Source organism: Silene latifolia, chromosome Y, assembly GCF_048544455.1.
Source record: "Silene latifolia isolate original U9 population chromosome Y, ASM4854445v1, whole genome shotgun sequence".
In the NCBI taxonomy this organism is placed as follows: Eukaryota; Viridiplantae; Streptophyta; class Magnoliopsida; order Caryophyllales; family Caryophyllaceae; genus Silene; species Silene latifolia.
Window position 1 is genome coordinate 410,046,155 of NC_133538.1, and position 26,525 is coordinate 410,072,679.

At 39.7% G+C, this 26,525-nt stretch overlaps 1 protein-coding gene across 7 annotated transcripts; it reads left to right on the top strand.

Moving 5' to 3' along the window:
• Positions 1–13,972: 13,972 nt before the first annotated feature.
• On the top strand, positions 13,973–19,526 carry LOC141633082 (uncharacterized). 7 transcript variants are annotated; one of them, XM_074445569.1, is made up of 7 exons: positions 13,973–14,104; positions 14,569–14,767; positions 15,825–15,934; positions 16,322–16,352; positions 16,442–16,530; positions 17,042–17,131; positions 17,968–19,526. In XM_074445569.1, exon 7 carries the CDS (start codon positions 18,776–18,778, stop codon positions 19,211–19,213), a length of 438 nt encoding a protein of 145 aa, XP_074301670.1. In that variant the 5' UTR covers positions 13,973–14,104; positions 14,569–14,767; positions 15,825–15,934; positions 16,322–16,352; positions 16,442–16,530; positions 17,042–17,131; positions 17,968–18,775; the 3' UTR covers positions 19,214–19,526. The 7 variants fall into 7 exon arrangements, 5 of the variants coding, with proteins under 5 accessions (XP_074301670.1, XP_074301668.1, XP_074301667.1 ...); XM_074445566.1 differs by having other exon boundaries at positions 13,974–14,104; positions 14,569–15,934; positions 16,254–16,352; XM_074445565.1 differs by having other exon boundaries at positions 13,974–14,104; positions 14,569–15,934.
• Positions 19,527–26,525: the final 6,999 nt, after the last annotated feature.

Consider the following 26,525-nt stretch of genomic DNA (forward strand, 5'->3'; position numbering starts at 1 on the left):
TTATCAATTTACAGAAATTGAGTCTTGGGATCACTTGTATTATTCTTGAAGGAGATCAATTATGCAAGTGCAATGAGTCTACACGATTAAAATGAATTTTAATAGACTTAAATCACCTCGATGAGTTGCTTATTTCGTTTTTGTTTTTCTTTCTTTTTCAGCGTAGATCACGTTTTTAAACTGCTAATAACATTATGGCTGGCATCCTCGATGACCCAATGCCAAGTGCCACATTGGACCGTGAGTCCTCGGCCGGATCTTTATGAATCGGATGAATCGGTCTACTAGATCAAGAATGATGGATCAAACTTCGCGGAATGGGAGGCGGCATTACGGAATGCTTGCCACCGCTGACGGGGAAGCTCAAGTATCTGATCGAGCCCCTCCCGCCACCCCGGGCCCCACTCGAGTTAACGAGGTCTCCACGTATAGCGACTTCGTCATGGAAGCGGGTGCGATTAAAAACGTACTCATTTTTGCAATGGAATCCAATTTGCAGAAACGCTTCATAGCCCAAGGTGCAAACAAGATTTTCACCACGCTCACTAAGGAATTCTCGAAAGCACCGAGAATCGTGACCTATGAGCATACCACTCGCTTCTTTGATGCGAGACTCCAGAAGGGCCAACCGGTTAGCCCACACATTCTCAGCATGATTGAGAATGTCGAAAAACTGGAGGCGCTTGATTGTAAGATCAGCGAGAACATTGTGATTGATCGCATGCTTCATTCACTCCACGATGGTTTTGCGCTCTTTAGAGCCAATTACTATATGAATGATTTGAAGAAAAGTCCCCATGAACTGCACTCCCTTCTCGTACAGACCGAGAAGGACATGAAGTTCAGTGGGAGCATGAAACAAGATGTTCTCGTTGTGACAAACAAGGGCAAGGGTAAGGGCAAAGCTCAAGCAGACCTAGCAGTAGGCAAACCGAAGTTCAAGAAGTCAGGGTCAGGTAAGAGTGGGCCTGGTGAGGCAAGTAACTCATCAGGCGCGACAAAGAGCAAAACCGAAAACATGGAATGCCATCACTGCCACAAGACTGGGCATTGGAGGCGCACATGTCCTGTTTATCATGAGGACATAAAAGCAGGTCGCGTTAAACCTGTTGGTATGTCTTCTTCTTCTACTTTTATTCATATGATTGAGATTAACCACGCAAGTTACGGAACTTGGGTACTAGATACTGGTTGTGGTTCTCATCTGTGTAATCATGTGCAGGGGCTCCGAAACATCGAACCCCTCGTAAAGAGTGACGTGGACCTGCGTGTTGGGAATGGAGCACGAGTGGCTGCAGTCTCAAGGGGAACATACGTGATCCAGCTTCCTAGCGGATTTGAGTTATTTTTATATAACTGCTATTATGTACCCAGTCTATCCAAAAACATTATTTCAGTTTCTGCACTTGACAAACTTGGTTTTTCATTTGTAATAGAGAATAATTCTTGCATTTTCTCATTACACGATATGATTTATGGCAAGGCAGTCTCCATGAACGGAATTTATGTTTTAGATCAGACCACCGAAATATTACACGTAATGAATAAAAAGTTAAAGGTTGGTGACAAAGATCAAACGTATCTATGGCACTGCCGTATGGGACACATTAATGAGAAACGCGTAAAACAGCTCATAAAGAATGGAGCTATCTCGGCCTTTGATTTTCAATCATTTGGCACGTGTGAATCATGTCTCATCGGTAAGATGACTCGAATTTCCTTCAAAGGTGTTGGAATGCGCGCTGCTGACCTATTAGGACTCATACATACGGATGTATGTGGGCCTATGTCAATCACCGCACGAGAAGGCTATAGGTATTTCATCACTTTCACGGATGATTTGAGTAGATATGGCTATGTCTACTTAATGAAACACAAAAGTGAATCCTTTGAGAAATTCAAGGAATACCAGAATAGGGTACAGAACCTACTGGGCAGAAAGATTAAAACACTGCGCTCAGACCGTGGTGGCGAGTATCTTTCTCACGAGTTTGATCAACACCTTAAGGACTGTGGGATTGCCTTACAGTTAACTCCACCTGGAACACCTCAGTTGAATGGTGTGTCCGAACGGAGAAATCGAACACTACTTGACATGGTTCGATCCATGATGAGTCACACCGTGTTGCCTGACTCATTGTGGGGTTATGCTCTTTTGTCAGCTGCTCTAATACTTAACCGAAGTCCGTCTAAAGCTGTTGACAAGACTCCATATGAACTATGGAAGGGAACGGTCCCTAACTTGTCCTTTATACGGGTTTGGGGCTTCGAGGCTTATGTCAAGTGGAGACACGAGGATAAGCTCGGCCCGCGATCGGTCAAGACATACTTTATAGGTTATCCTAAAGGAACACTTGGTCATTACTTCTATTCGCCAACCGAACAACGTGTTTTTGTTGCGGCTAGTGCGACATTCTTAGAGAAGGAATTTCTCGAGAATGCAAAGAGTGATAGAACCTTCGACCTGTCGGAGATTCCAGAACCAAATACCGAGCAACCATTGGAGGAACCAATTCCTTCAATCCCGGCTGCGGTGAATATTCCTGAGGAACCTAGGAGGTCGGGAAGAGTCTCTATTCCTCCGGACAGATACATTGGTATGGTCGAGGAACATGACATAGATGACATTCTACTCTTAACGAGTAGTGAACCCGCAACCTATAAAGGTGCCATGACTAGTTCTGACTCAAAGCTATGGCTTGAGGCCATGCAATCCGAGATGGACTCTATGTATGAGAACAACGTATGGGATCTTGTTGACTTACCTGCTAAGGTTCGTCCCCTTCAATGCAAATGGCTTTACAAGATAAAGCATTCTGTGGAAGGTCAACAAGATATCTATAAAGCACGACTAGTTGCTAAAGGTTTCACCCAAGTGCCAGGTTTGCACTACGATGAAATTTTTGCACTCGTAGTCATGCTGCGTTCCATTCGGATTATCTTAGTGATCGCCGCTTTTCATGACTATAAAATTTGGCAGATGGATGTGAAAACCGCCTTCTTAAACGGTTATTTGGAGGAAGAGTTGTACATGGTACAACCCGAAGGTTTCATCGATCCTGAACATCCTAAGAAAGTATGCAAGCTTAAGCGTTCCATTTATGGACTTAAGCAAGCATCTCGGAGTTGGAATCATCGCTTCGACCAAGTGATTAAAGAAAATGGATTTACTCGATCGGTCGAGGAACCATGTCTATATATCAAGTCGAGTGGGAGCAAGATTGTCTTCCTAATATTGTATGTTGACGACATACTCCTGATTGGGAATGACATACCTCTCTTAACTTCGGTGAAAGTATGGTTGAAAAACCATTTCCAGATGAAAGATCTGGGTGAGGCACAAAGAATTCTGGGCATCCGTATCTATCGAGATAGATCACGTCGGATGTTATCTCTCAGTCAGGAGTCTTACATAGACAAAATCCTAGAGAGATTCAGCATGACTAACTCCAAAAAGGGGTTTCTTCCTATGGCTCCAGGGGTGCATTTGAGCAAGTCTCAGGCACCAGAGACACCGGAAGATAAAGAGCGCATGACACGGATTCCTTATGCCTCGGCTATAGGATCAATCATGTATGCCATGATATGCACACGTCCGGACGTGGCATATGCATTGAGTATGACAAGTCGATTCCAACAGCATCCAGGTGAACCACATTGGCTGGCTGTCAAGAAAATTCTTAAGTACCTACGGAGGACTAAAGATTGGGCATTGACTTATGGAGGCCCTCAAAAGCTATGCGCAACCGGTTACGCAGATGCTAGCTTCCAAACGGATCGAGATGACTCGAAATCTCAGTCTGGATTCGTTTTTACTCTTAATGGCGCTGCAGTTAGCTGGAAGAGTTCCAAACAAACTGTTACAGCAGATTCTACGACTGAGTCCGAGTACTATGCCGCGTCTGAAGCTACAAAGGAAGCGATATGGATGCGTCAATTCTTACATGGACTATCCGTAGTGCCTAGTTCGAATGACCCGATAACCATCTATTGCGACAATAGTGGTGCCATCTTCCAAGCTAAGGAGCCTAAGTCTAGCAACAAGTCTAGACATGTACAACGGAAAGCTCATCTAATCCGTGATTACGTGGAGCAAAAGGAAGTAGTGATAGAAAAGATTGCTACAGATGATAACATAGCAGATCCTCTCACTAAACCATTACGACAAGATAAGCATGAAGGGCACGTTAATTCCATGGGAATTAAACGTGTTCCTAAGTTGTAGTACTCTTTTATGGATTAGATTCATTCTCTTTTGTACTCTATACAACATCATCATTTTGATATTTATATATTTTGTTTTTCATGTGGATTTGTACGACAAATTTTGAACACCACAAAGTGAACTGAACAAACATTATATTTTTGGTCCTTAATTGCCCACGTGAGCTGATAACTCAAGGTAATTATTTTGTGACGTTGGTTGATGGTGGGTTCAACGAGCCATAAGTCAAAAGGTTGACTGACCAATCACAGAGGCGATTTATACGGATATTTCGTAGGACACTTTTGTGACATCGACGTGGAGTCCTAAATGTTTTATAACATTTGGTACCCGGTCGTGGATAGGACCTCCATGGTGATCCTAAGAGTCGATTCTTTTGACTATCGACTGTCTCTTGAGACCAAGGCAGATTTTGGGTGACTTTGGTTTCTTTCTCACGGTCATCCGTAACAGGGGGCCAAGTAGATTTTTTCTGGGTCATTTCATGCTGTGCTTAGATCGGAAGGAGTCGAGTTGAAGGAAATATTCAGCCTTTATCAGGTACTCGATATTTCTCAGGGCCACTCGAGGAGTCAGAATCGAAATGCATGGCCATGCTCGGATACGGATTCGTTTTATCAGTTAAGTTACTCTCTAGTCGGGGAAACCACTCTTGATACAGATCGATTGTAAAATACGACCTTTGCGGATCCGGATCTGCAAATTGTTTTACATTGAGTGGGAGAAATTTTAAATGAGTATGAGAATCGGTTATCGCACATACACTTGTACGGACAAGTGGGAGTTTGTTGGAGCTGTGTCCTCTAGTTAGTGCGGATAACGTCATTGCACATACACTTGTACGGACAAGTGGGAGCTTGTTGGGGCTGGTGTCCTTTACAGGTAGTGCAAGGACTTATAAATCTCTAAAAGGATCAAAGGGTATACTTTTGTATTATAATCAGTTGGTCCACGTTTATCAATAACGGTTGGCTTGCTAGATAAGTTTGACGTTATTGTCATACAGATGGCGGTGATCAACTGGTCCCTAAAAGTCACACCTATAGGATACGTTTGAGAGATGTGACGGTATGAAAATACAGTCATGTTGATGCCAAATTTGACTAACCGATTAGTCCGAGTTATTTGACTAATAATTAGTCAAAATGTGATGTTGAGATATTTTATTTAATACGGATTAAATAATAATGGCTAAGGCGAATTAAGCAATTAATTCGTAAATTGAATATAAACGATTTATATTTGATTAATGTATATTGAATAAATTAATTATACGATATTGTTTTTGTCGGACATGTATTAACATTTCAACTAATCCGTGTTATTAGTTGATGTTTTAATTACCGATAACCGATGACAATTTATAATTAAAAACCCGTCGTATACGTTTTAGCAATTCAAGTCGGATCACGAGTTTAATAAGGAGGAAGCGGAAAGCCCACTCCCTCCCTAATGAAACCCACGGACCGAGCATGGGTAGAACAAAAGGAGAGTTTCTCCTCATTTCTGACCTAATTGTCATTTTGCAAAAATAATTAGGGTTTTGAGAACATTGCCTCTCAAAATTCAGATCTCACATCGGAAAAACTCACATAACAACTCTCTCAATATTGCAAGTCAATTAGAGAGTAATTCTAGCACAAGGGCATAGTCTCAGACGGTCTTGGGTGCAACGATTAGGAGGAAGTCTCTGTTGATTTCTGTTCTTTACGCCGCACTACAAAGGACCCGAGGTTGATTTCTAATGCTTTATCGTTTTTCTCATGTATTTCGTTTTATGACAATTATCACATATAAAATTTGCGTTATAGTCCTAATTTTATAGGGTATTATACAGATATTACCCCACAACTGTATCCCATCTTCATACTCAATATAACCAAATAAAACAGTGCAAATTCCATGCACTATACTCACTAAACACCAATACTTGTCAACTCCCCATAAAGTATAGATAGAACATGGGAGTGAAAATCATTATACAATTTTTTCTTATCCATATGATTTTTCTTTCTTTTTCTTCTTTTCTTATTTCGCTTTTTTTTTCTTTTTCATTCTCTTTTTTTTTTTTCGTTCCATTTTTTTTCAACAATTCTTTTTCTTTCATTCCTTTTTTTTTCTTCCACTATCTTCTGAAAATCAGACAAAATAACCATATTGCAATAAAACATTCCAACAGCTGCTCGTCGCTAGCTCGGGTAGGGTAGGAGTATTATAGAAAGTAGCTGATAGGACGAAAAGGCAATTTGGCTATGTGGGGCTCATGGGTAGAATGAAATAAAGGGAACTTTTTCTCCTAACATGTGTCACCATCCACAGACTGAATGCATACATGTATTAAGAAGATTAGACTCATGCTTATGCAAATTGATGTTACATGTCTTAAAGAGAGTACTACTCACATCCTAAATGAAACCGGTCATGAATGTCACCAGTTAATAAAGCTCTAACCTCAGAATGTAATGTAGCTTGCCGATATGATGAATCAAGTCTATTCGTTCAGATAAGAGAGAAACAAAAACTCATAGATCATGCACATAATCATGCCAACTAAATGTCAAGAATATGCAAGGCTCAAGTAAAGACTCAATGTAGCGTCAAAGTTCAAACGTTCCGACTCAAATTAAACGTGAATTTTTTTGAATTTTTGAAATTTTCCTAAATTTTTTGAATTTTTTATGATTTTTGAATTAAATAAGACAACAATGCATGCGAAAATAATTAAACGTGCAAGCGAAAATGCAAGAAAACATGCAGACAGACATAGATATGGATGCATACCTCCCCAAACCAAACCGTACAATGCCCCCATTGTACCAAAAATAGGGAAAGAAATGCAAACTGAAAAGAAAAGGAGGAGTGGAGTCGGAAAGCTTACAAAACGTCATAAGGAGGGACCTCCCCTAACCGACCATGAACATGGAAGGTCAAAGAGAGTCAAGCAGTAACTCAATAGACGTAAAACAGCCGCTGGAAGACGAAACTTGCTCGATCGAGCAACTTGGAACAGCTCGATCGAGTAACTGGCAAATGGAAGGACTCGATCGAGTAGAAAACTACTCGATCGAGTAAATGTGATAACTGCTTCGGTCGATCGAGTAAGAATATCACTCGATTGAGTGATAATTACCCCAAAAAGCGCTCGATCGAGTAGAAAACTGCTCGATCGAGTGAAGTAACCTGAAAAAAATGCATTTCAAAGCAAGAGAGGCATAAAGAGTTCGTAAAACAGCGTCTGAAGTTCAACAAAAAGCTAAAGAAAAATAAAAGGTTCAACAAAAGTACAATAAAACAGTCCGGGCTGCCTCCCGGAGAGCGCTGGTTTATGAGGTCCCGCACGACCTTTCTGGCATCAATTAACTGGTGCGTCTAGCTCGTCAAAGTGCAAGACTTCAACACGATTGTCTGCTTCATTCGCCTCGTGGTAATGCTTCACATATTGGCCATTTACTTTAAACCTACGACCTTCGGAATTTTCGAGCTTCACGGATCCAAATTTGGTAATAGCTGTCACCGTATAAGGACCACTCCACCTGGACTTCAGCTTGCCAGGAAATAATCTCAGTCGGGCATTAAACAGCAGCACCTTTTGCCCAACATGAAACTCCCGAGGTAGAATTCGCTTGTCATGCCATCTCTTCGTCTTTTCCTTGTAAATGCGCGAGCTATCATAGGCATTAAGCCTAAACTCTTCCAGCTCATCCAGCTGCAAAAGACGATTCTGACCACACAACTTAGGATCATAGTTAAGCTCACGAATTGCCCACCAAGCCTTACATTCTAATTCAACAGGTAAGTGACACGATTTCCCATAAACTAGCCTATAAGGTGATGCACCAATTGGTGTCTTAAAGGCAGTTCTATAAGCCCATAATGTGTCATCTAACTTAAGACTCCAGTCTTTCCGTGATTTAGAAACTACCTTAGACAAGATCTCTTTCAGCTCACGATTAGAGACTTCAACCTGACCACTAGTTTGGGGATGATACCCCAAACCACGCCGGTGTTGGACACCAACTTTAGACAGAATAGAAGTGAGTTTCTTTTCTTTAAAATGCATTCCCCCATCACTAATGACGACCCTAGGGACATCAAATCGGGGGAATATGATCTTTTTAAACATCTTTATCACGGTCTTAGCATCACAATGAGGTGAGGCAATTGCCTCAACCCATTTTGACACATAGTCTACAGCCACTAAGATATACCTCTTACCTTTATTGGATGGGAACGGTCCGTGGAAATCAATGCCCCAGACATCGAAGACCTCAACCTCTAAGATGCCGTTTTGTGGCATCTCATGTCTCTTTGAAATGTTCCCTGATCGTTGGCAAGCATCACAAGCTGAAACAAAAGACTTAGCGTCAGCAAACAAAGAAGGCCAGTAAAAACAAGACTGAAGTACCTTAGCCACGATGGGCGATGGACCTTGGTGACCACCATATGAAGAGGAGTGACAGCCTTCCAGGACTACTTTGGCCTCCCACTGCGGAATACACCGTCTGTAGAGACCGTCTGCACATTACTTAAACAAGTAAGGATCATCCCGAAATCTTTGCTTAGCGTTATACAAAAACGCTTCCTCTGGGATGAGAAAGGTCGGTGGCTTGCTTGCCACGACAACGAAGTTAGCTATATCTGCATACCAAGGTTCTTGGTTAACAATAGACGATATAACAGCAATTAAAGTATCGTCTGGAAAAGAATCATCTATAGGTAGAGAATCTTCCCCTTCTTGTCGCACCGATCGCGACAAGTGATCGCCTCAACGTTCTCGGCTCCTTTCTTATCCTTAATCTGCAAATCAAACTCCTGAAGAAGGAGTATCCATCTCAATAGCTGTGGTTTAGCCTCCTTCTTAGCAAGGAGATGCCTCAAAGCTGCATGGTCGATAAAACAGAACTTCCGACCCAACTAAATAAGAACGAAACTTCTCTAAGGCATAAACTACAGCTAGCGGCTCTTTCTCGATGGTAGTGTACTTCACTTGAGCCTCATCCGCAGTTCGGCTCACATAGTAAATCGCGTTCAAAGCTTTGTCTTTCCTCCGGCCTAGCACCGCTCCTAGTGCATAGTCACCGGCATCACACATTATCTCAAACGGCAAGTCCCGATCGGAGGGGCCGTATGATCGGCGCAGAGACTAAAGCCTCGCTTTAACCTGTTAAAAGCGAAAGACAATCATCGATAAAAACAAAAGGGGCATCCTTAAGTAGCAACTGTGTAAGTGGTTTAGCAATTTTTGAGAAAGTCCTTGATAAACCGGCGATAAAAGCCGGCGTGACCAAGGAAACTCCTCACCCCCTTAGCATTAACAGGAGGCGGTAATTGCTGAATCACTTCCACCTTTGCTTTATCAACCTCTATTCCCCTATCAGAAACTAAGTGCCCTAAGACAACTCCCTCGTTGACCATAAAGTGGCACTTCTCCCGGTTCAAAGACAAGATTGACCTCAATACAAAACCGCAACACTTTCTCAAGGTTAGACAGACAGTTAGAAAAATCACTTCCATAAACACTGAAATCGTCCATGAAAACTTCCATAATAGACTCAATATACTCTGAAAATATCCCCATCATGCACCTTTGAAAGGTGGCAGGGGCATTACACAAACCAAAAGGCATCCTGCGATAAGCAAAAACGCCCTGAGGATAAGTAAATGTAGTCTTTGCTTGATCGTCTGGGTGGATAGGGATCTAAAAGAACCCTGAATACCCGTCTAAATAGCAGAAAAATTTATGAGAAGCTAACCTTTCTACCATTTGATCAATAAAAGAAAGGGGAAAGTGATCTTTCTTGGTGGCAGCATTCAGCTGTCTGTAATCTATGCACATCCGCCAACCAGTCACTACTCGAGTAGGTATTAGTTCATCCTTATCATTCTTAACAACAGTTGTCCCTCCTTTCTTCGAGACCACCTGTACTGGACTCACCCATTTAGAATTACCGACAGAATAAATAATACCTGCATCTAGCAGCTTCATTACCTCAGCCATCACAACATCCTGCATCTTCTGGTTCAGCCGGCGCTGACCCTGTCTGCAAGGTTTGTGATCTTCCTCCAACTCTATCCCGTGCATACAGATATCGGGACTAATCCCCTTGATATCGTCCAGTGAATAACCCAGTGCTTTCCTGTTTTTCTTAAGTACAGCTAACAAAGAAGTCAGCTGATCATCATTAAGCTTAGCACTAACAATGACTGGATATTGCTCAGTATCGTCTAAGAAGACATATTTAAGATGAGAAGGGAGAGGCTTACGTTCCGGTACCTTTACCTCAATGGAGTAAAGAGTGCTAATCATTTGTTCCACTTGCTCTCCCTCATGCTCATCTAAATCATCAACAAGCAAATCCAACGCAGCGTCATCGTCGTCTGGGCTATCTGCACACTCATAAAAAAGCATAAGGGCTTCTAGTGGGTCCTTCATAAAAGAACCCGACCAGAAGTCATAGATAGACTCGTCAATAATATCTACCGAATAACAAGTATCCTCTATCATTGGGCGAGCCAAAGTACTAGACAGACTGAAAGTGATCGCGTCATTCCCAACTGCAAGAGTCAAACGCCCTTGTCTGACATCAATAACGGCCCCAGCTGTACAAAGGAAAGGTCTTCCTAAGATAATTGGGGTCCGGGTGTCCTCAGCTATATCTAAAATAATGAAATCCACTGGGATAAAGAGCTTGCCTATTTTCACAGGCACGTCATCTAAGACACTAAAGGCTTCCTAACAGATCTATCAGCCATCTGTAGGGTAATGTTAGTCACTTTAAAATGACTCATGTTCAGTTTCTTGCAGACAGGAAGGGGCATGACGCTAACACTGGCTCCTAAATCACAAAGAGCCTGATCAATGACCAAGTTGCCTATAATACAGGTAATAGAAAAGCTGCCTGGGTCTTTCATTTTAGGTGGACCTTTATTTAAAAGCAAATTACTAGACTCTTCCATAAATAAAATCGTCTCAAATTCACTTAAATTTCTCTTACGCGTCACAATATCTTTCATAAACTTAGCGTAGGTAGGTACCTGAGTAACAAGTTCGGAAAAAGGGACAGTTACCTGGAGGTTCTTCACAACGTCCACGAACTTACCGTACTGTCGCTCGATCTTTGCGTCCTTTAGACGACCTGGGAAGGGCACTCTGGTAGCAATGAGTAGAGCCGCAACTTTCTCTTTACCTTAATCGATGCGTGACACCTCCACAGCAGGGGAAGATGACACGATAGCAGAATTAGATAGTAAAATAGGATCTCCGCCACTTCTTGTACTCGATCGAGCACAATTACCACTCGATCGAGTGGTTTCACATTGCAATATACTCGATCGACCATCTTTATCACTCGATCGAGTGATTTCTTCAGCAAATTCAGTCGATCGAGCAAGAATATCACTCGATCGACCATCTTCAATTTTTGCACTACTCGACCGACCAGTATTTTCACTCGATTGAGTGATGGGATAAATTGATTCACTCGATCGAGTGTCTTGATTACACGCAGCAAGTATTTCGGCTAAAAACTCATCCATATCATCCATATCATCCTCCGGGGCATCTTCAGCTATCAGAACCCCGTCTTCCGGTTCTTTTGGCTCTTCATGAGTAATGCCAACTTGGAGGTTCGTCACTTTAACTGGATTGCATGTAGATAGAAGCTTGGCCTGGTCACTCGCGAGTGTCAACTGCGCGACTTGTTCCCACAATTCCGCTATGACCGTTTCTTTCCTACTGCACTTCTCATCAAACTGTTGTGATATGCTCATCACAAAGGATTTTAATTCAGCAATTTATTCATTTGCAGAAGGAGAAACCGGTTGCGGCGCAGGCGTAGAAGGAGTAGAGACATTCTTTATTTCTTCATACAGCTGAGAAAAAGGAACTCCTTGCTTGTACTTCTGATAAGCAAGGACGCGCTCTACACTTTCCATGCACCTAATAGGGTCATGCCCTTCCGTGCCACATCTACCACATGGCTGTGAATTAGTCATTCTGGCAAATAGACTTACAAAGTAACCGAATAACCTGCAAAACTGTCAAAAACTTTGCAGAAATAAGATCAGCCTCAAGAAATAAATTCCCTGAGACGAGAAACAAACTTAATTAAAGCAACAAAATTGCGCCACCTCCCCGGCAACGGCGCCAAAATTTGACACGTCATCGCGTACACATCAAAAAATACCAACTGGCTCTAACTAATATAGCTAGGGAAGTCGGGTCGAATCCACAGAGAGGTAGGAAATTGTCAGCTTAATCTAAGTTCGTCAAGGTAACCAAATTGGGGGGTTTTTAATTGTGATGTTCTAGACTAATAAGAGGGTAAGGGAGAGAGAAAAAGAGAAGAAAGATTAACCAAGGAGAGAAAAACAGCTAAGACAAACGGTTCACCATAATCATCCGGTCTAGTAATCTAGGTCTCAAGTCAATTCAAATACGATCTAAGGAGCAGTGAATATCTCCTTTCGGTCTCAATTCGCCCTAAAGCGTAAATAGCTTAGCTTTCGCCCTAACTACAATACCCTATTGTTCGCTACTAGTCTCGCCTTTTCCAACCTTTCGGTCCAGGTCAAGGATCACTAAGATATAAATGTCTAATTGCATCGACTCAATTAGACAGATACAGTTAATTGCAGCATTTAAACAACAAAGACCAAACCAGCATCAACCCAATAAATCGATTACTATCCCTTCATAATTATGGATCCCCTTTAGTCTTAGCAGAGGGGAATTAGCTACTCATCATCATCGAATTAACAATAACAACAAATAGATAATTAAAACTAAACATGATAATAAAACTAACAAGAATTGAATTAAAGTAATTATGATAACAGTAAAGGGAAGAAGGAATTAAAGCAAACGATTAAGAATTAAGAGATTTAAGTAGAACAAGAGTACCAATCGTATCCAAATTTCAGTAGCAAAGTATAAAAGAAGAGCAAAATCCAAAGAACAATAACCAGTGATAGAGTAAAGAGTAAACGAACGAAGAGAAGAGAGAGCCAGTTACGTTGTTCACTCCTCAGTCTTATACGAAAAACATACTCTAACCTAATCTATGGACTAATTACAAAAGCCCATAAGATAGTTAGGCGGAAAATAAACTAAAGCAGGACAAACTATTCGATCGAGTAGAAATAAACTACTCGATCGAGCAAACTAACATCAAACCACTCGATCGAGTAGAAATAAACTACTCGATCGAGGACTTCTTGCTTTGTCTCCTCTTGTGTATACTCGAAAGTGGTCGATCGAGCATCCTTAGGCATATAAAGCATTCGATCGAGCATAAAATCTACTCGATCGAGCTGTTTGAGCACGTTAGATCTTGAAACACTTCCCGAATCCAGCTCACGCGTCTCCCAAGCGTTAGATTTCCAAGCTCCGGCTCCTCATTCTCCATAAATGCATGCAAATGGGACGGATTAAGGCTCGGTTTAGCTCCTCTTTGGTCAATTCCTGTAAATTACATAAAACGAACCAAAGTAGAATATTCGGGGGCATTTGTAGCTAGATGCTACATAAAAAGTACAGAAATGCGTGTAAAAATGAGGTAAAAACCTTATATAAAAGACACGCATCAGAGTACTCGATCGAATCTACTGGAACTCGATCGAGGAACCCGGACAATATTAATTAACATGCAAATGTCGAGAGTTTGACTTTCTGGGATTTGGTACTCGATCGAGTACACCCAGGCTCGATCGAGTATCCCTGCTGAACCGGGTTCCGCATTTCATATACACCTTTCTTCTCCTATTTTCTCAATTTCTATTCTTACTCATTGGTTATTCCGTCACTACACTCTATCTTTTCTGCCTTAGATCTCCACCCAAATTCCTTCATATCATCATCAAATCTCATTCTAATTTGTTGTAAGTTGATTTCTTGCAAATTCATTCACTCCTTTGTGCGTATTTGTGTGATTAATTGTTCCAATTTCTTCAAGTGTCTCAAATTACTCTTTATATGGTCCAAAATTTCCCTTATTGTTGCTTGTTTTTTTGTGTTTCTTGCCTTGAATATTCCATTTCTCATATGTAATTGCCATTTCCTTGCTATTTAACCCATTATTTGATGAATTAAAGGCCTAAATTCGAAATTTTCAGATTTAGGGTTCATAATTTCGGGATTAATATTAGCATTAAATTGGTTGGTAATTGTGTTTATTTTCTTGGAATCTTTATTATTTGTCATATAGTTACAATTTCCTTGCCATTTACATAGTTTATGTGTGATTTTCGATCCCAAAATTGAATTTTCCGACTCACTTTGTCTTAAAAACGTGAGCTATTTTGGCATTAAAATTGGTTTGTAATTGTATGAATGTCTTTTGTAGGTATGTCTAACCAAGAACAAGGCAACAAAATAGAGAGGGAAAGGAGTACACTCGTCCGACAACCGGTAGTGGAGTCTTTCGAGGAGGAAGAGGTGGAGCTTGGACCGATTTCCGAATATCCATTCATTGAGTTTCGGGATAGCGCACAAAGGGAATGATTTGTGGAATTGATGGAGGAGCGTCGTATGGCTCCAACTCGGTGTGTTGACCGCTCAATTAATCTTACACACTTATAAGATTGAAACTACTATGCAGGATATGTTCTTTCAAATCGGGTTGTTAGGTTTGTTTGACCTACATGAGCTCTCTTATCGACCATTGACCCTTGAGTTTTTGAGTTCCTATGTCTATGAGCCATAAAACATAGAATTTGGTTTAGATTGTTCAATGTTGAGCGTACTTTGACTTTTGCCCAAATCGCTGAGTATTTAGGTATCGACCCTCACACTAGTGGTGATTTTTTTTCTGCTACGGGCTTGTCTGTTGTTCATTACTTTCCCCTATTTACCGGTTATGCCGACGCGGATGTTAGTGCTATGGCTTTAAATGATGTTCAGCATGTTTGTTTGAGACTGTTTCTGAGGATGCTGAGTTATCTTTTGTATGGCGAAAAAGACAGGAGCAAGGTTCATTCCATAGAAGTTTTATTGCTTGCTACTTATTTGAACCCTTTTTAGGAGGCCCCGTTCCAATTTAGCCCTCCTGCTTTTATTGGGAGCGCTCTTGACCGTATGATAGAGAAGCATGCTGATTTAGATTGTGGAGCTATCATTACTAGATTTGCTCGTCGATTGTGTAACTTTGAGGATGTGGTTCCTTATGAGCCAATGCTTGACTCTGAGCCATTGATAGACGATAGAGTATTTGAGATATGAAGTTCGCTATATCACCATTATGGGTGGTACAGATCACTACTTCAGGGTGAGGGGTGATTTATGGATGAAGCTGCCAAATGCTGGGCTACCACCTATTTTTGCTCTTGAGAAGGATGATTCTGCTATTCGTCCTCGACCCCGTACTTACTTGATCCCAGAGAAATTTAAAGTTGCTCTTCCTTCTTCTAGCATTACCACCACCACCACAGGCGGACGCCGTAGACCACGCCGAGCACCACCTACTCTCCTACCTGGCTCTTTCTAGCCAGAGCTTGCTGCTCCTTATTTTGCATCTCCCTCACATTATGGTTACCATTTTGACCCAGTTGTTGAGAGGGAGGTGTGGATCCATGAGGGAATTAACACTGCCTTGACTAACAGGCGGTTGTGGGAGCAGCTGGAGCACTACTAAAATAATACGCAATAGAGACGAGAAATTTGACGGAAAAACAAAGCCATCAGATAATACGGGAAACTGACGGAATTATACTGTAAGTTGTCATGATAAATTGGTTTCTCGTATGATTTCTCATTGTTTTTTCTATATATTTGTCTTAATTTTGTATTTTAATTATCATCTTACTTTTATTTGTTCGTTTTCCATTCAAAATCTGGGGTTTCTCTAATTTCGACATAAAGTTAGGGTTTCTTAATTTTTTTTTATCTTAGATCTGATCGGCTTAACGATATTGCTTTTACATATGTTAAAAATGGAAGATTGGTATCACTGGCAGCTTTGCTTCCTGTGGCTTAAGAAAAGATTGATATAATGTGTGGGTGTCCCTCAACTAACCAACTCCACTCAAATAGGTGTTTTACAGATTGAATGGTCACTGATCTCTATTAATTATACCTTTCTTCTATTTTTTGTCGAATAGGCAATGCCCCGAGGTAAAAAAAAGCTGCCAGGTAAAGTAATAACCAATTTACTTAATGCTCTCAGTTTGTGTGATTTAGTGATGAGATTTACTTACACATACCGGATACTTGTCAAACAGATCCAGAAAGCTCAGACTACAGATACCTGTTACCTTCATCTTTTGCTCCGGCCCAAGGTTTTGGTGCAAAATTTCGCAGTTATCCTTGTGTAAGTATTAAAATTGGACTTGAAAAGATTTGAAAATTTTATGTTGTTCACTAATTGATTCAGTTATAAATTTTATTGTTCTAGTCATTGTTCTACTCATACTACTGAAAGTTGTTGTTTCACATTTATATGTATATTTTGAGTGTCTTTGTTGAAAGTTGCCTACTTTTAATTTTGCTGAAAGTTGCCTACTTTTAATCTGCTACTTTCTCCATCTCAATCATTTGTTTACTTTTGATTAAAATACTCCTCACAAATGATTGGGATGGAGGGAGTACTTTCTTTGTCTACAAGCATCAACTTCTTCGTTTTATTCATTTTATCCTCTCACGTCTACATTAGTTGGACAATTCTTTTGAGGCATAGTTTCTTCTCTTTTCAACTTATTGTGAATTACATAACTCTGATTCAAGTAATTGAGCAATGCTAGTCTACTTCGGCCACTGTTAATGCATGATATTAAAAGCCCCTTTCTTTGTTCAGTTTATGATAATTGGGTGCTTTTGTTCAGTTTGACAATGAAGGGATTTTGGCTTGCCCGTTCCTTTTCAAGTGATCATAATGGGAATCTCACCAACCGTGTCATTACGCTTTGGTATAGGTATGTAATTATGTACTTGATCTTATGAATGATGTTGTAGACCTGGGAAGTTTCTAATTGAGTATCTTGCTTATCTTCTACCACTTTCATTTGACTACATTTTTTATTTGGATAATGAATATATAGTTCACTCAAATTATACTGTATATTTATTTGTGTAAGCTTTTGTTATGTTATTATCATCTCTGTTACTCCGAAACTTCACTTAAGTGCCGTGTCGCGTGTCAGACACGTGTCGGTGTCCGACACGACACGACACTTCGACACTTCAATTTAGACCACAAAACAGGAAAATTCACCCCAAATAGCCGTGTCTGACACGCCGACACGTGTCGGCGTGTCTGAGTAACACAGATTATCATGAATAAATACTCACAGATTAGTAATGTGTATACAGAATTGGCTAACTTAGTTGTGATGGTGCACAAATGAATAAGCGAGGTTGTATAGATATTGAAGTTTTAACTTTAGAAGAATTAGCTGCATGAGGACTTTGTTTTTTAAAAAGTTCCAGGCATCGCCTCAACTAAATCGGTGCAATTGTTCATCAGTTGGTAAAATAGGAAGGAATAAAAGCGGTATAGGTAAATGTGTGTATATGTATATATGTATGTGAACACATGAAGTCTAAGTTAAATATATGTATACATGGAAATTGTGTTCTAAAAAAAGTTACAAGCATGAAATGCTTCCACTTAAAAGTCTCTTTGCACAGTACCTCAATTTATGGTTTTGCTGAATGAAACGACTTCCATATTGATGCATAATGAAAGCGAAACTGGTCATAATGAATGTGAAACTGATCATATTTTATGCTTGCCCATATTTTATAGCAGGTCTACAGAAGACAAGGGCATGGCTGTAGATAAATATTCCATGTACTGTTGCTCTAGTGTGGTGTTCAAGTAGGTGAAATTGGACTGAATTGAAAAGGAAGTGTGTTGGTGGTGCTTTGTTTCGGTCACAGAAGTGAGCTATTTGGCATATGACAAATATGGCAAGACTTGAAAACATGCTTTTAAGTCCTCAAAGTCTGCTTACAAAGTTGAAGACTTGAGATAATGCTTCCTTCGCTACTCTGAAGACTCGGTTGCATGATCATGATTTGGACTTTGCTAAATATTAGGCATTTAGCTTAAGTTATAGTGTTATGTTTTGCTAGCGCTGATATTAGTTTTAGTAGGCTGACATTTGATGATGTTATAATTTTAAACAATGTGATGTATTTGGTATCCAAGTTTTACCATCCAAGTTTTTGAATTGTAATTTCTTTTTTTTTTTAAAAAAAAAGAAGTCAAATTCTGACGGAAATTCGAAATTCTGACCGTTAGGAAAGTCAAAGTTACGTTGACTTTCTGCAAAATCCAAGGCGTGTGACGGATTAGCCGTCAGCAGTCCGTCAGAAATGCGCATTACTGATGGAAAATCCGTCAGGACTGCATTTTTCGTGACGAATCGTAGTTACGCGCGTTCTAGATGGATTTTTCGTCAGGAATCCGCATTTCTAACGGATAAGAGCTGTTATTGACGGATTTTGTCCGTCAGGTCTTTCATCTTTATGGTGTTACTCCAGTAGAGTTTGGCCAGTTTAGTCGGGATTATGGTGCTCTTGGTCGTCCTTTCTACACTCCTATCCGGTCTGATATGCCTGTTGGTGGTTTTGGGGATCATATTGGGGATTCTATTTCTCAGAGAGGTCAGTTTTTTCATCTTTATGGTGTTACTCCAGTAGAGTTTGGTCAGTTTAGTCGGGATTATGGTGCTCTTGGTCTTCCTTTCTACACTCCTATCCGGTCTGATATGCCTGTTGGTGGTTTTGGGGATCATATTGGGGATTCTATTTCTCAGAGAGGTCAGTTTGGTGCTGGGACCTCAGGTTTTGGTGGTCAGTTTGGAGCTTCTACTTCTGGGATGGCTGGTGGATCTAGAGGTGGCCGTACTAGAGGTTATGGTCGACGTAGAGGTCATGCTGTCCGTGTTGCTGATCCAGGGTTGGATACTTTGATGAGGGAGGTTGATGAGTTTGATGAGGCCATCCATGGTGGTGGCAATGATGATGATGATGGAGATGAGGAGTCGTGACAACTGGTCGCTATATTCCCCTACTTTGCAGCTGGTTTGGGGGAGCTTCTGCTTTACAGCTGGTACTATCCTTCTTTATACTTTCTTTTATTATATTATCTTTAGGTTGTTAATTGTCTCCCTATTCCCTTTGTTAGTAGTGTCCTTTAGGTTGCTGTTGATTTGTTGTGTGATTGCTATGCTCTAGGCGTCACAATGAGGACACTGTGACATTTAGGTTTTGGGGAGTATTTATTTATGTTGTGTGATTTATTTTATTTGTGTGCTTTTAATTATGTTGTGTGTTAAAAAAAAATGCATAAAAATAAAAAAATTTCAAAAAATCCAAAAACATGTTTTACTTTGTTTTAGGTCGAGTCTTGGTGAATTGAGTAGCACTGATGATAATTTGCATTGTTTTTGCATTTGAATCCCAATATAGTTATCCATGTATATTGTTTTGACCCTTATTTATGAAAACAAAGCTCATAACTCAAGTCTTGACCGTAATAATATGCCTTATGCTAAATAAATTTGACAATATTATGTTGGTAAACCACTTAAATTTCTAAGGTCTATAGAGCTTCCTAGGCCAGGAACATCAATAAACTGGTCTCATTGTCAATTAGGCTTGAGAGTGTGGTTCTCCTTGTGGAATGTGTAATATCAAACTGCATAAGTGTGACATTAGTTTCTTAATTTTTGCGCGTTCATATGATTAAGTACATGAGGAAAGGCGGTTCTTACCGTTCAAATAAGCCATACATTACTCTTTCTGTTAGCTTGTTTGAACTCTTGTAGCTGTTTTATATCCCATCTAATAGCTACAATCCAAGAATTTGCCTACCTTTTCGGGACAGTCGTAGTTGTTTGAATTTCATGTCTATTTTTGCTACTTTGGTTGGAATTGGGACTTTTATTGTCATGTGGGTAGTAGCTTAACTTTTGGTAGCAATTGTGTTAATCTCTTATGGTGGAAAAAGAAGAAAAAAAAAATAAGAAGCAGAAAAAAAAAAAAAACCAAAAATGTCGAAAAGAAAAAAGAGAAAAGAAAGAAAAGAAAAAAAAGGGATTGCTTCATTTGATTATCAGGAATTACAAAGAGCTTGTAACCGTTTTCTCTTGCAAAAGTCTAAAGCTATTTGGCTGAAGGGGGGATATACTAACTCCAGTTATTTTCATAGTTATATTAAAGGGAGGCAAGCAGGGAACAAAGTCCTAAGAATTGCTAATGGGCAGGGTGTATGGGTTACTGAACCTGAGCAGATTCAACAGACTTTCTTACGATTTTATCAAAATTTACTGGGTAAGGAGGATACTCTACATCAAGCGAATACTCAGGTAGTGCAAAAAGGGCATGTCTGTAGTCCTAAACATTCGGATATTTTACTGGCACCTGTGACTGATTCTGAGAAAAAGAATGTCGTCTTTTCAATACCTAATCATAAAGCACCTGGCCCAGATGGGTATTCAAGTGGTTTTTTTAAAGATGCATGGAGTGTTGTGGGATCTTATGTATGTGTAGTGGTCAAGGAGTTTTTCAAGAATGGGAAGCTACTCAAACAAGCTAACCATACCTTTGTTACTCTTATTGTAATACCCGGCCTTTGTGGGACCCATACTTAGACCTTGGGACGCGTGAGAGGACCGTTAGACCGATTAGAGATCACTCGGGAGGGAAGGATAGCCTTACACTAGACCTAGCCTAGACCAAGGGGTGTTGCGGCGGATCGAGTGGGTCCACTCGGTCGAGTGAAGAGTATACTCGACCGAGTGAGTCCACTCGACCGAGTAGAGTGCTACTCGGCCGAGGGAGTCCACTCGACCGAGTGGACTCGGCACTCGGTTGAGTGACGCTGTTTCAAAATACGGGATTTAAACCCTCTTCTTCCCTAACCCTAAAATCATTTCAACCTTCCTCCTTATCTCTTCAAACTATCCCCCTTCTCTCTAAACCCTCACAAACACCTACTACTTGAAATTCAAGCTTGGATTAGAAGACTTCCAACCTTCCTCATCATCTCTTTCATCTAGTAAGTAAAAATCTACCCTTTTCTAGTCTTTTAAACCTTAACTTTTGGGAGAACTCGTTATGGGTAATTAATTAGTAATTAGTATGTGTAATAGGGGTAATTAAGGGGTAATAATAAGAGGCTTTGTAGTGTATATTAGTATAGGATGTATTGTGATAGTTATTATGTAATTTGTATAGGATGAGACGGTTCCTTGAGACGGTTTCGGTCCGGATTCGAGTAGCTTGAGGCGATTGCTAAAATGTAGGTTAATCCTACTCGATTTCAATAATGTGATATTTATATTGATGTTATAGTTAGTCTCGCATAATTAGGGCATTTGCATTATAACATGCTTAGTGATAATCACATCATTAAGAGGATGATTATGATATGTTGGGTGTGGTTCATGTATTGGCTATTATCATATATGTCGGAGGATTTGTTGTTGTTGTTGTTGTTGTTGCTGTTGTTTTAGAGACGTAAGACGGTTGGGAGACCATCTTACACTTAAGTCGCCTCTTGGAGCTTCCCACTCCAAGAGGGATGTGCACATTAATGGCTTGAGTTACGGAGGGACTCGTGTGGTTGAGACACGACGTCTGGCAGGGGATCCGGTTAGCTTCCGAACCCGGTACGTCTAGGCGTGTCCCGGTGCCTATTTGTGATGTTGGTATGTATGGGCTTGTGTAATACTCCGTATTTTAATAATAAATTGTGAAGATAATTTATGTAATTTAATAATTAATTATAAGACATTTCTAATAGTAATTATAATAAGATGTTAATTACATAATAAATTAATAATGTAAGTCGGGAATTGAGTTTAGCTAATATTTAGCATTGGGCCGTGTGCCATTGTTGTTTGGACCGAAATCTATTTAGTTGGTACGAGTGTAATCGGGAATTAATAATGAATAATATGGGAATAATATTATATAAAGGTAATTATAATTATGATAATAATAATAAAATAGTAAATATTATATGAGGAAATTATAGTTGTGATAGGATTAATAGTATATAATAAATAATAATGATTTAATTATAATGACAATTCCTACTACTAATTAGAATAAGGAAAGTTACATGGTTTCCTAATTGGTCTCCTATTCTCTAAATCTTACACTATAAATAACACCTCAAATCTGAGAAATAATTCACAAATTAAAAAGAACAAGCTTTAGGAGACGGAAGAGGAAGGAATTAACATAAACCAATTAATCAACTCGAGGTAATTATCCGTCTTAAATCAATTTATATTCGTTTCATGTGAGCATCTTTAAGACAACCGTATGACTTGTATAGACCGCCATAGGACACGAGATTTGGACCTAGAGCGACCTTGCACTGCAAATTTTCTGACTTGACCATAGTTGACCGTCGTTGACCTTGTTACGGTGGCTTTTGGGGCGGTTGAAAGACGGCCGGGCAGAAGGGTTATACGGGTTGGTTGTGGGTATTTGGGATGGTTATTTGACCCACTAATTGGACACGCCTTGACCTGGGGTTTGGGTGGTTGATGTTGGCGGCAGGGGGCGGTTGTGCTGGTGGTGGTTGGGTGGTCAGGTATGGTGGTTTGTGCGGTGGTGACGGAAAACAGGGGAAGTGACTCGTGTTTGGGCAGGCTGTTTCGAGGGGGTTTTTAATGGTTGTAGGAGGTCTAGGTTGGGGTGGTTTTGGGTGGCTTTTGTCGAGGGAGGATAGGGGAGTTGATTGGTGGTTGTAGGTGGCGGTGAAGGTGGTGTTAGGTGGTGGTTTTGGGACGGGTTTGATGGGGTGTCAGGTGGTGTTGCGGTTGGTGTCGTGTGATAGGGCGTGGGATTGTGGGTTGTTGGTGGTGGTGTAGCTGGCGGTTAAGGGTGAGTTGGGTGCGTGGGGTTGCAGGCTGATGGTGTCGGGCTTGGGTGGTGGCTGTGGTGGCTTGTGGTGTCGGGTTTGGTGAGTTTTGTGAGGGGTGTTGGTCACGGTTTATAAACCGTGTATGGGGTGATGTGTGGTTGTTTTGTGACGGGTTTTTAATTAATTATTTTGGGTAGCTCGGGTTATAATTGAATCGGGTTTTTAAGTACCGTAGACCTTTAATCATAATAATAAATAATAAATTTGAATAATAAGTATAAATTTATAAATAGTAATTTGAAGTAATAAATAATTGAATTGAATTATAATATTTTGATTAGGTGACGGTTGTGAAGAATTATAATCGAATCGGATTGCTTTATTTATTGGATTGCTTGAGCTGCGTAATTGGAATAGCTTGCTAGGTAGGATAATCTACTCAACTATATTTGGTTTGCGTGTTTAATACGTGAATGTATTGAAAGGATGATTGGTGTATGATTGCTTATTTAATTAAGCTAATTGAGTGATTAACTTTGTTAATTGTTGGAGTTATGCATATGATATACGATTATATTGTGGAACGGTTTATGAGAATTGGACTGCCCCAGGCTTAGTCTCGGCGGATAACGTGAGTGGTGATTGGACCGCCCCAGGCTTAGTCTCCGTGGATAACGTGTATGAATATTTGGAAGGCCCCAGGCTTAGTCTCTGGTGGATAACGTGGACAGTGATGTCGAGATGTGACATGTGAATAATTGAGATTGGATGTTGACAGTTGTGAGAGATTGGTTGTTTTAATATATTTTATCCTACTCAACCATTGGTTGATGTGTTTGCTTCTGTGTCAAAATAAAATTGATGCCTGCTTTAATTGATGGCATCCTGTGGTGAACCATTTAATATTTCCGGTTAAATGGGGAGCAGATTTAAATAGCAGGTTTGGAGCTAGCTGACTTGGGAGCATTGGGAAGAGAGCTCGACTGGGAACCTTAGAAGAAGTCTAGATCACATATATAGTTATATCACTTTATTTATTTCCGCTGCGAGATGTATTTATTTTATAATAAGTTTTAGTTGAATAAAATTGTAAAACACATGTAATCATTAAAGTTTTAATTTAAAGTACTTTGGTTTGTTGTACTTTGTTATACACTACCTCGGGAAACCGAGATGGTAACAGTCCTATTTATTTGGAAATGTCTAGCTAAAGGCTCCTGAATAAATGGGGGTGTGACAAAGTGGTATCAGAGAAAAACGATCCTCAGGCCTAACCAATGAATAATAATGAATTTAGGATGTGTCTAAATAAAATGAACCCCGGGTAGAAACTGTTAGGAGCCCCTCTTAGTGCGGTTAAGAAGCGCGCCTTAATTCGTACCATGGCCCTCTCAGCTTTGAACCGGGAACCTTGAGAGACATTTCAGAGTGGGGTAATTTAAAATAAATATAGTATATTTCCTTTAGGAATTTGTTTGTCTTGTTTGAATGACTGTTTTCGTTAATGATTGCGGATGATTTCTTTTAAATATTGTTATGAGCATGTTGAGATGAGGAAGGTATGTTGGCATGTATGTGGGAGGTGTGAGTATGGTTAATATGTGAAGTGTTGAAAGAATTGCATGAAATTGTGAAGAACGCGATTTTGGTTGATTTCTCGAAATTTTACCCTTGATTGTTTTGGCTGCCATTTACTACCTGTTTAAAATTCTCGTATGCAAATTTTATGAGTAATATCTTTATGAGTTAGCTTTCGTATGCCACTGGTCTCATGTTCAAATAATATACGGTTTAGGAGAAATAAATATTTTGGTGGACAGTAGTCGAAATGTTCCTGTACAGTGACGTTTTCGCGCCATGTTTTTGTAAAATTTGCCATTTAAAAACTACTTAATTATTTGTTATAATTCCAACGCCACTGGTTAGTAGACTCATGTATGTTTCTAAATTGGTAAGCCACGTTTTAAGAAAATATATTGACAATTTATGGTGATTTTTACAAGTTGACCTAAGTTTCTGACAAGTTGCTGTAAAATTTCTGTTTCGACCAAGTAACTTGTAAAATGCATTATAAATTAGTCATTTGGAATTTTGATCTGATTCTTTTCTCATGGTTCATATACTTTCTATATTTTGATGTCATCAACTATGTGGAGTAGAAGAATATGTCTAGTGATATGCGGAACGTGTTGCCCTAAGCCAATTATGCCTATGTTTAAGTTAGATGATGTTGATAGAGATTTGAATGAATGATAGAAACTAAAATGAACAAATAATAAATCAATGGTGAAGGAAGGGTGGGTAGTACCTCAATAGACTAGGTGACCATCATACCAAACCAATAGTTAACATATTTATAGCATCTCCATGCATACCAAGCAAGCATCTAGTACCCATATGCATTCCATATAGCACAACACTAGCATATGAATTCCGTAACCTAACTTGATTCCCTTATATTTCTTAGGATGGATCCTTATTTGCACCCAGAGAACATATTCATGTACCCAAACTCAGATTTGAACGAGCATTGCAAAGCCTTAGAATCTCAAATGGATGTTTATGGAGCTTTAGTGGATTCGAAGTACCTAAATGACACTCATCTTAGAGCCTACACTTTGGTTAACACTTTACCTTTCTCTGGACCTTATGATGATGATAATGATAGACTTCAACCTCGACAGCAGAGAGCCTCAGACTATGAGATGGAAGATGATGTGATTTTTGTTAAACAAAAGTATACACCTGATCCTAAACCTAGGAAGCACAAATGGGCTCGTCTTGGGAATAGACTTAGAAGGGTCATTTGAATTAAGAAAAGTAACTAAACACTTATGCTTAGCTTTTGTGCTAGTGTAATATTTATTTGGCAATGTATTCGCCAGGAGTTTAAGTAAAGTTAGTTTACGTTGTGGTTTTGCTACTTGGAAGTAAATCAAATATTTTGTTTTGTAATCAGTTAACCATTAGTTAGTGTTGGAAATAAAAGTTGTTTTATATTACAATGTGTGTTTCATGTTTTATATTATAATAATGATTTGGTTATTCCATTGTTTGATATTTCGAACTTCGAGGACGAAGTTAAATTTTAGGGGGAAGGAATGTAATACTACGAATGTTTTGAGTTGTTGTTGTGATACATTGTGATGCGATTGGTATGGATGATAATCGTAAAAGGATGATGGTGTTGAATGATAATGTTGGATGATGGGAGTTGTGGGCGAACTTCGGGACGAAGTTCATTTTAAGGGGGGGAAGACTGTAATACTCCGTATTTTAATAATAAATTGTGAAGATAATTTATGTAATTTAATAATTAATTATAAGACATTTCTAATAGTAATTATAATAAGATGTTAATTACATAATAAATTAATAATGCAAGTCGGGAATTGAGTTTAGCTAATATTTAGCATTGGGCCGTGTGCCATTGTTGTTTGGACCGAAATCTATTTAGTTGGTACGAGTGTAATTGGGAA

Bases quoted from the DNA above. Each gene is read 5' to 3' on its own strand.
- LOC141633082 (XM_074445567.1), top strand. From the start codon at position 18,776: ATGCCTGTTGGTGGTTTTGGGGATCATATTGGGGATTCTATTTCTCAG.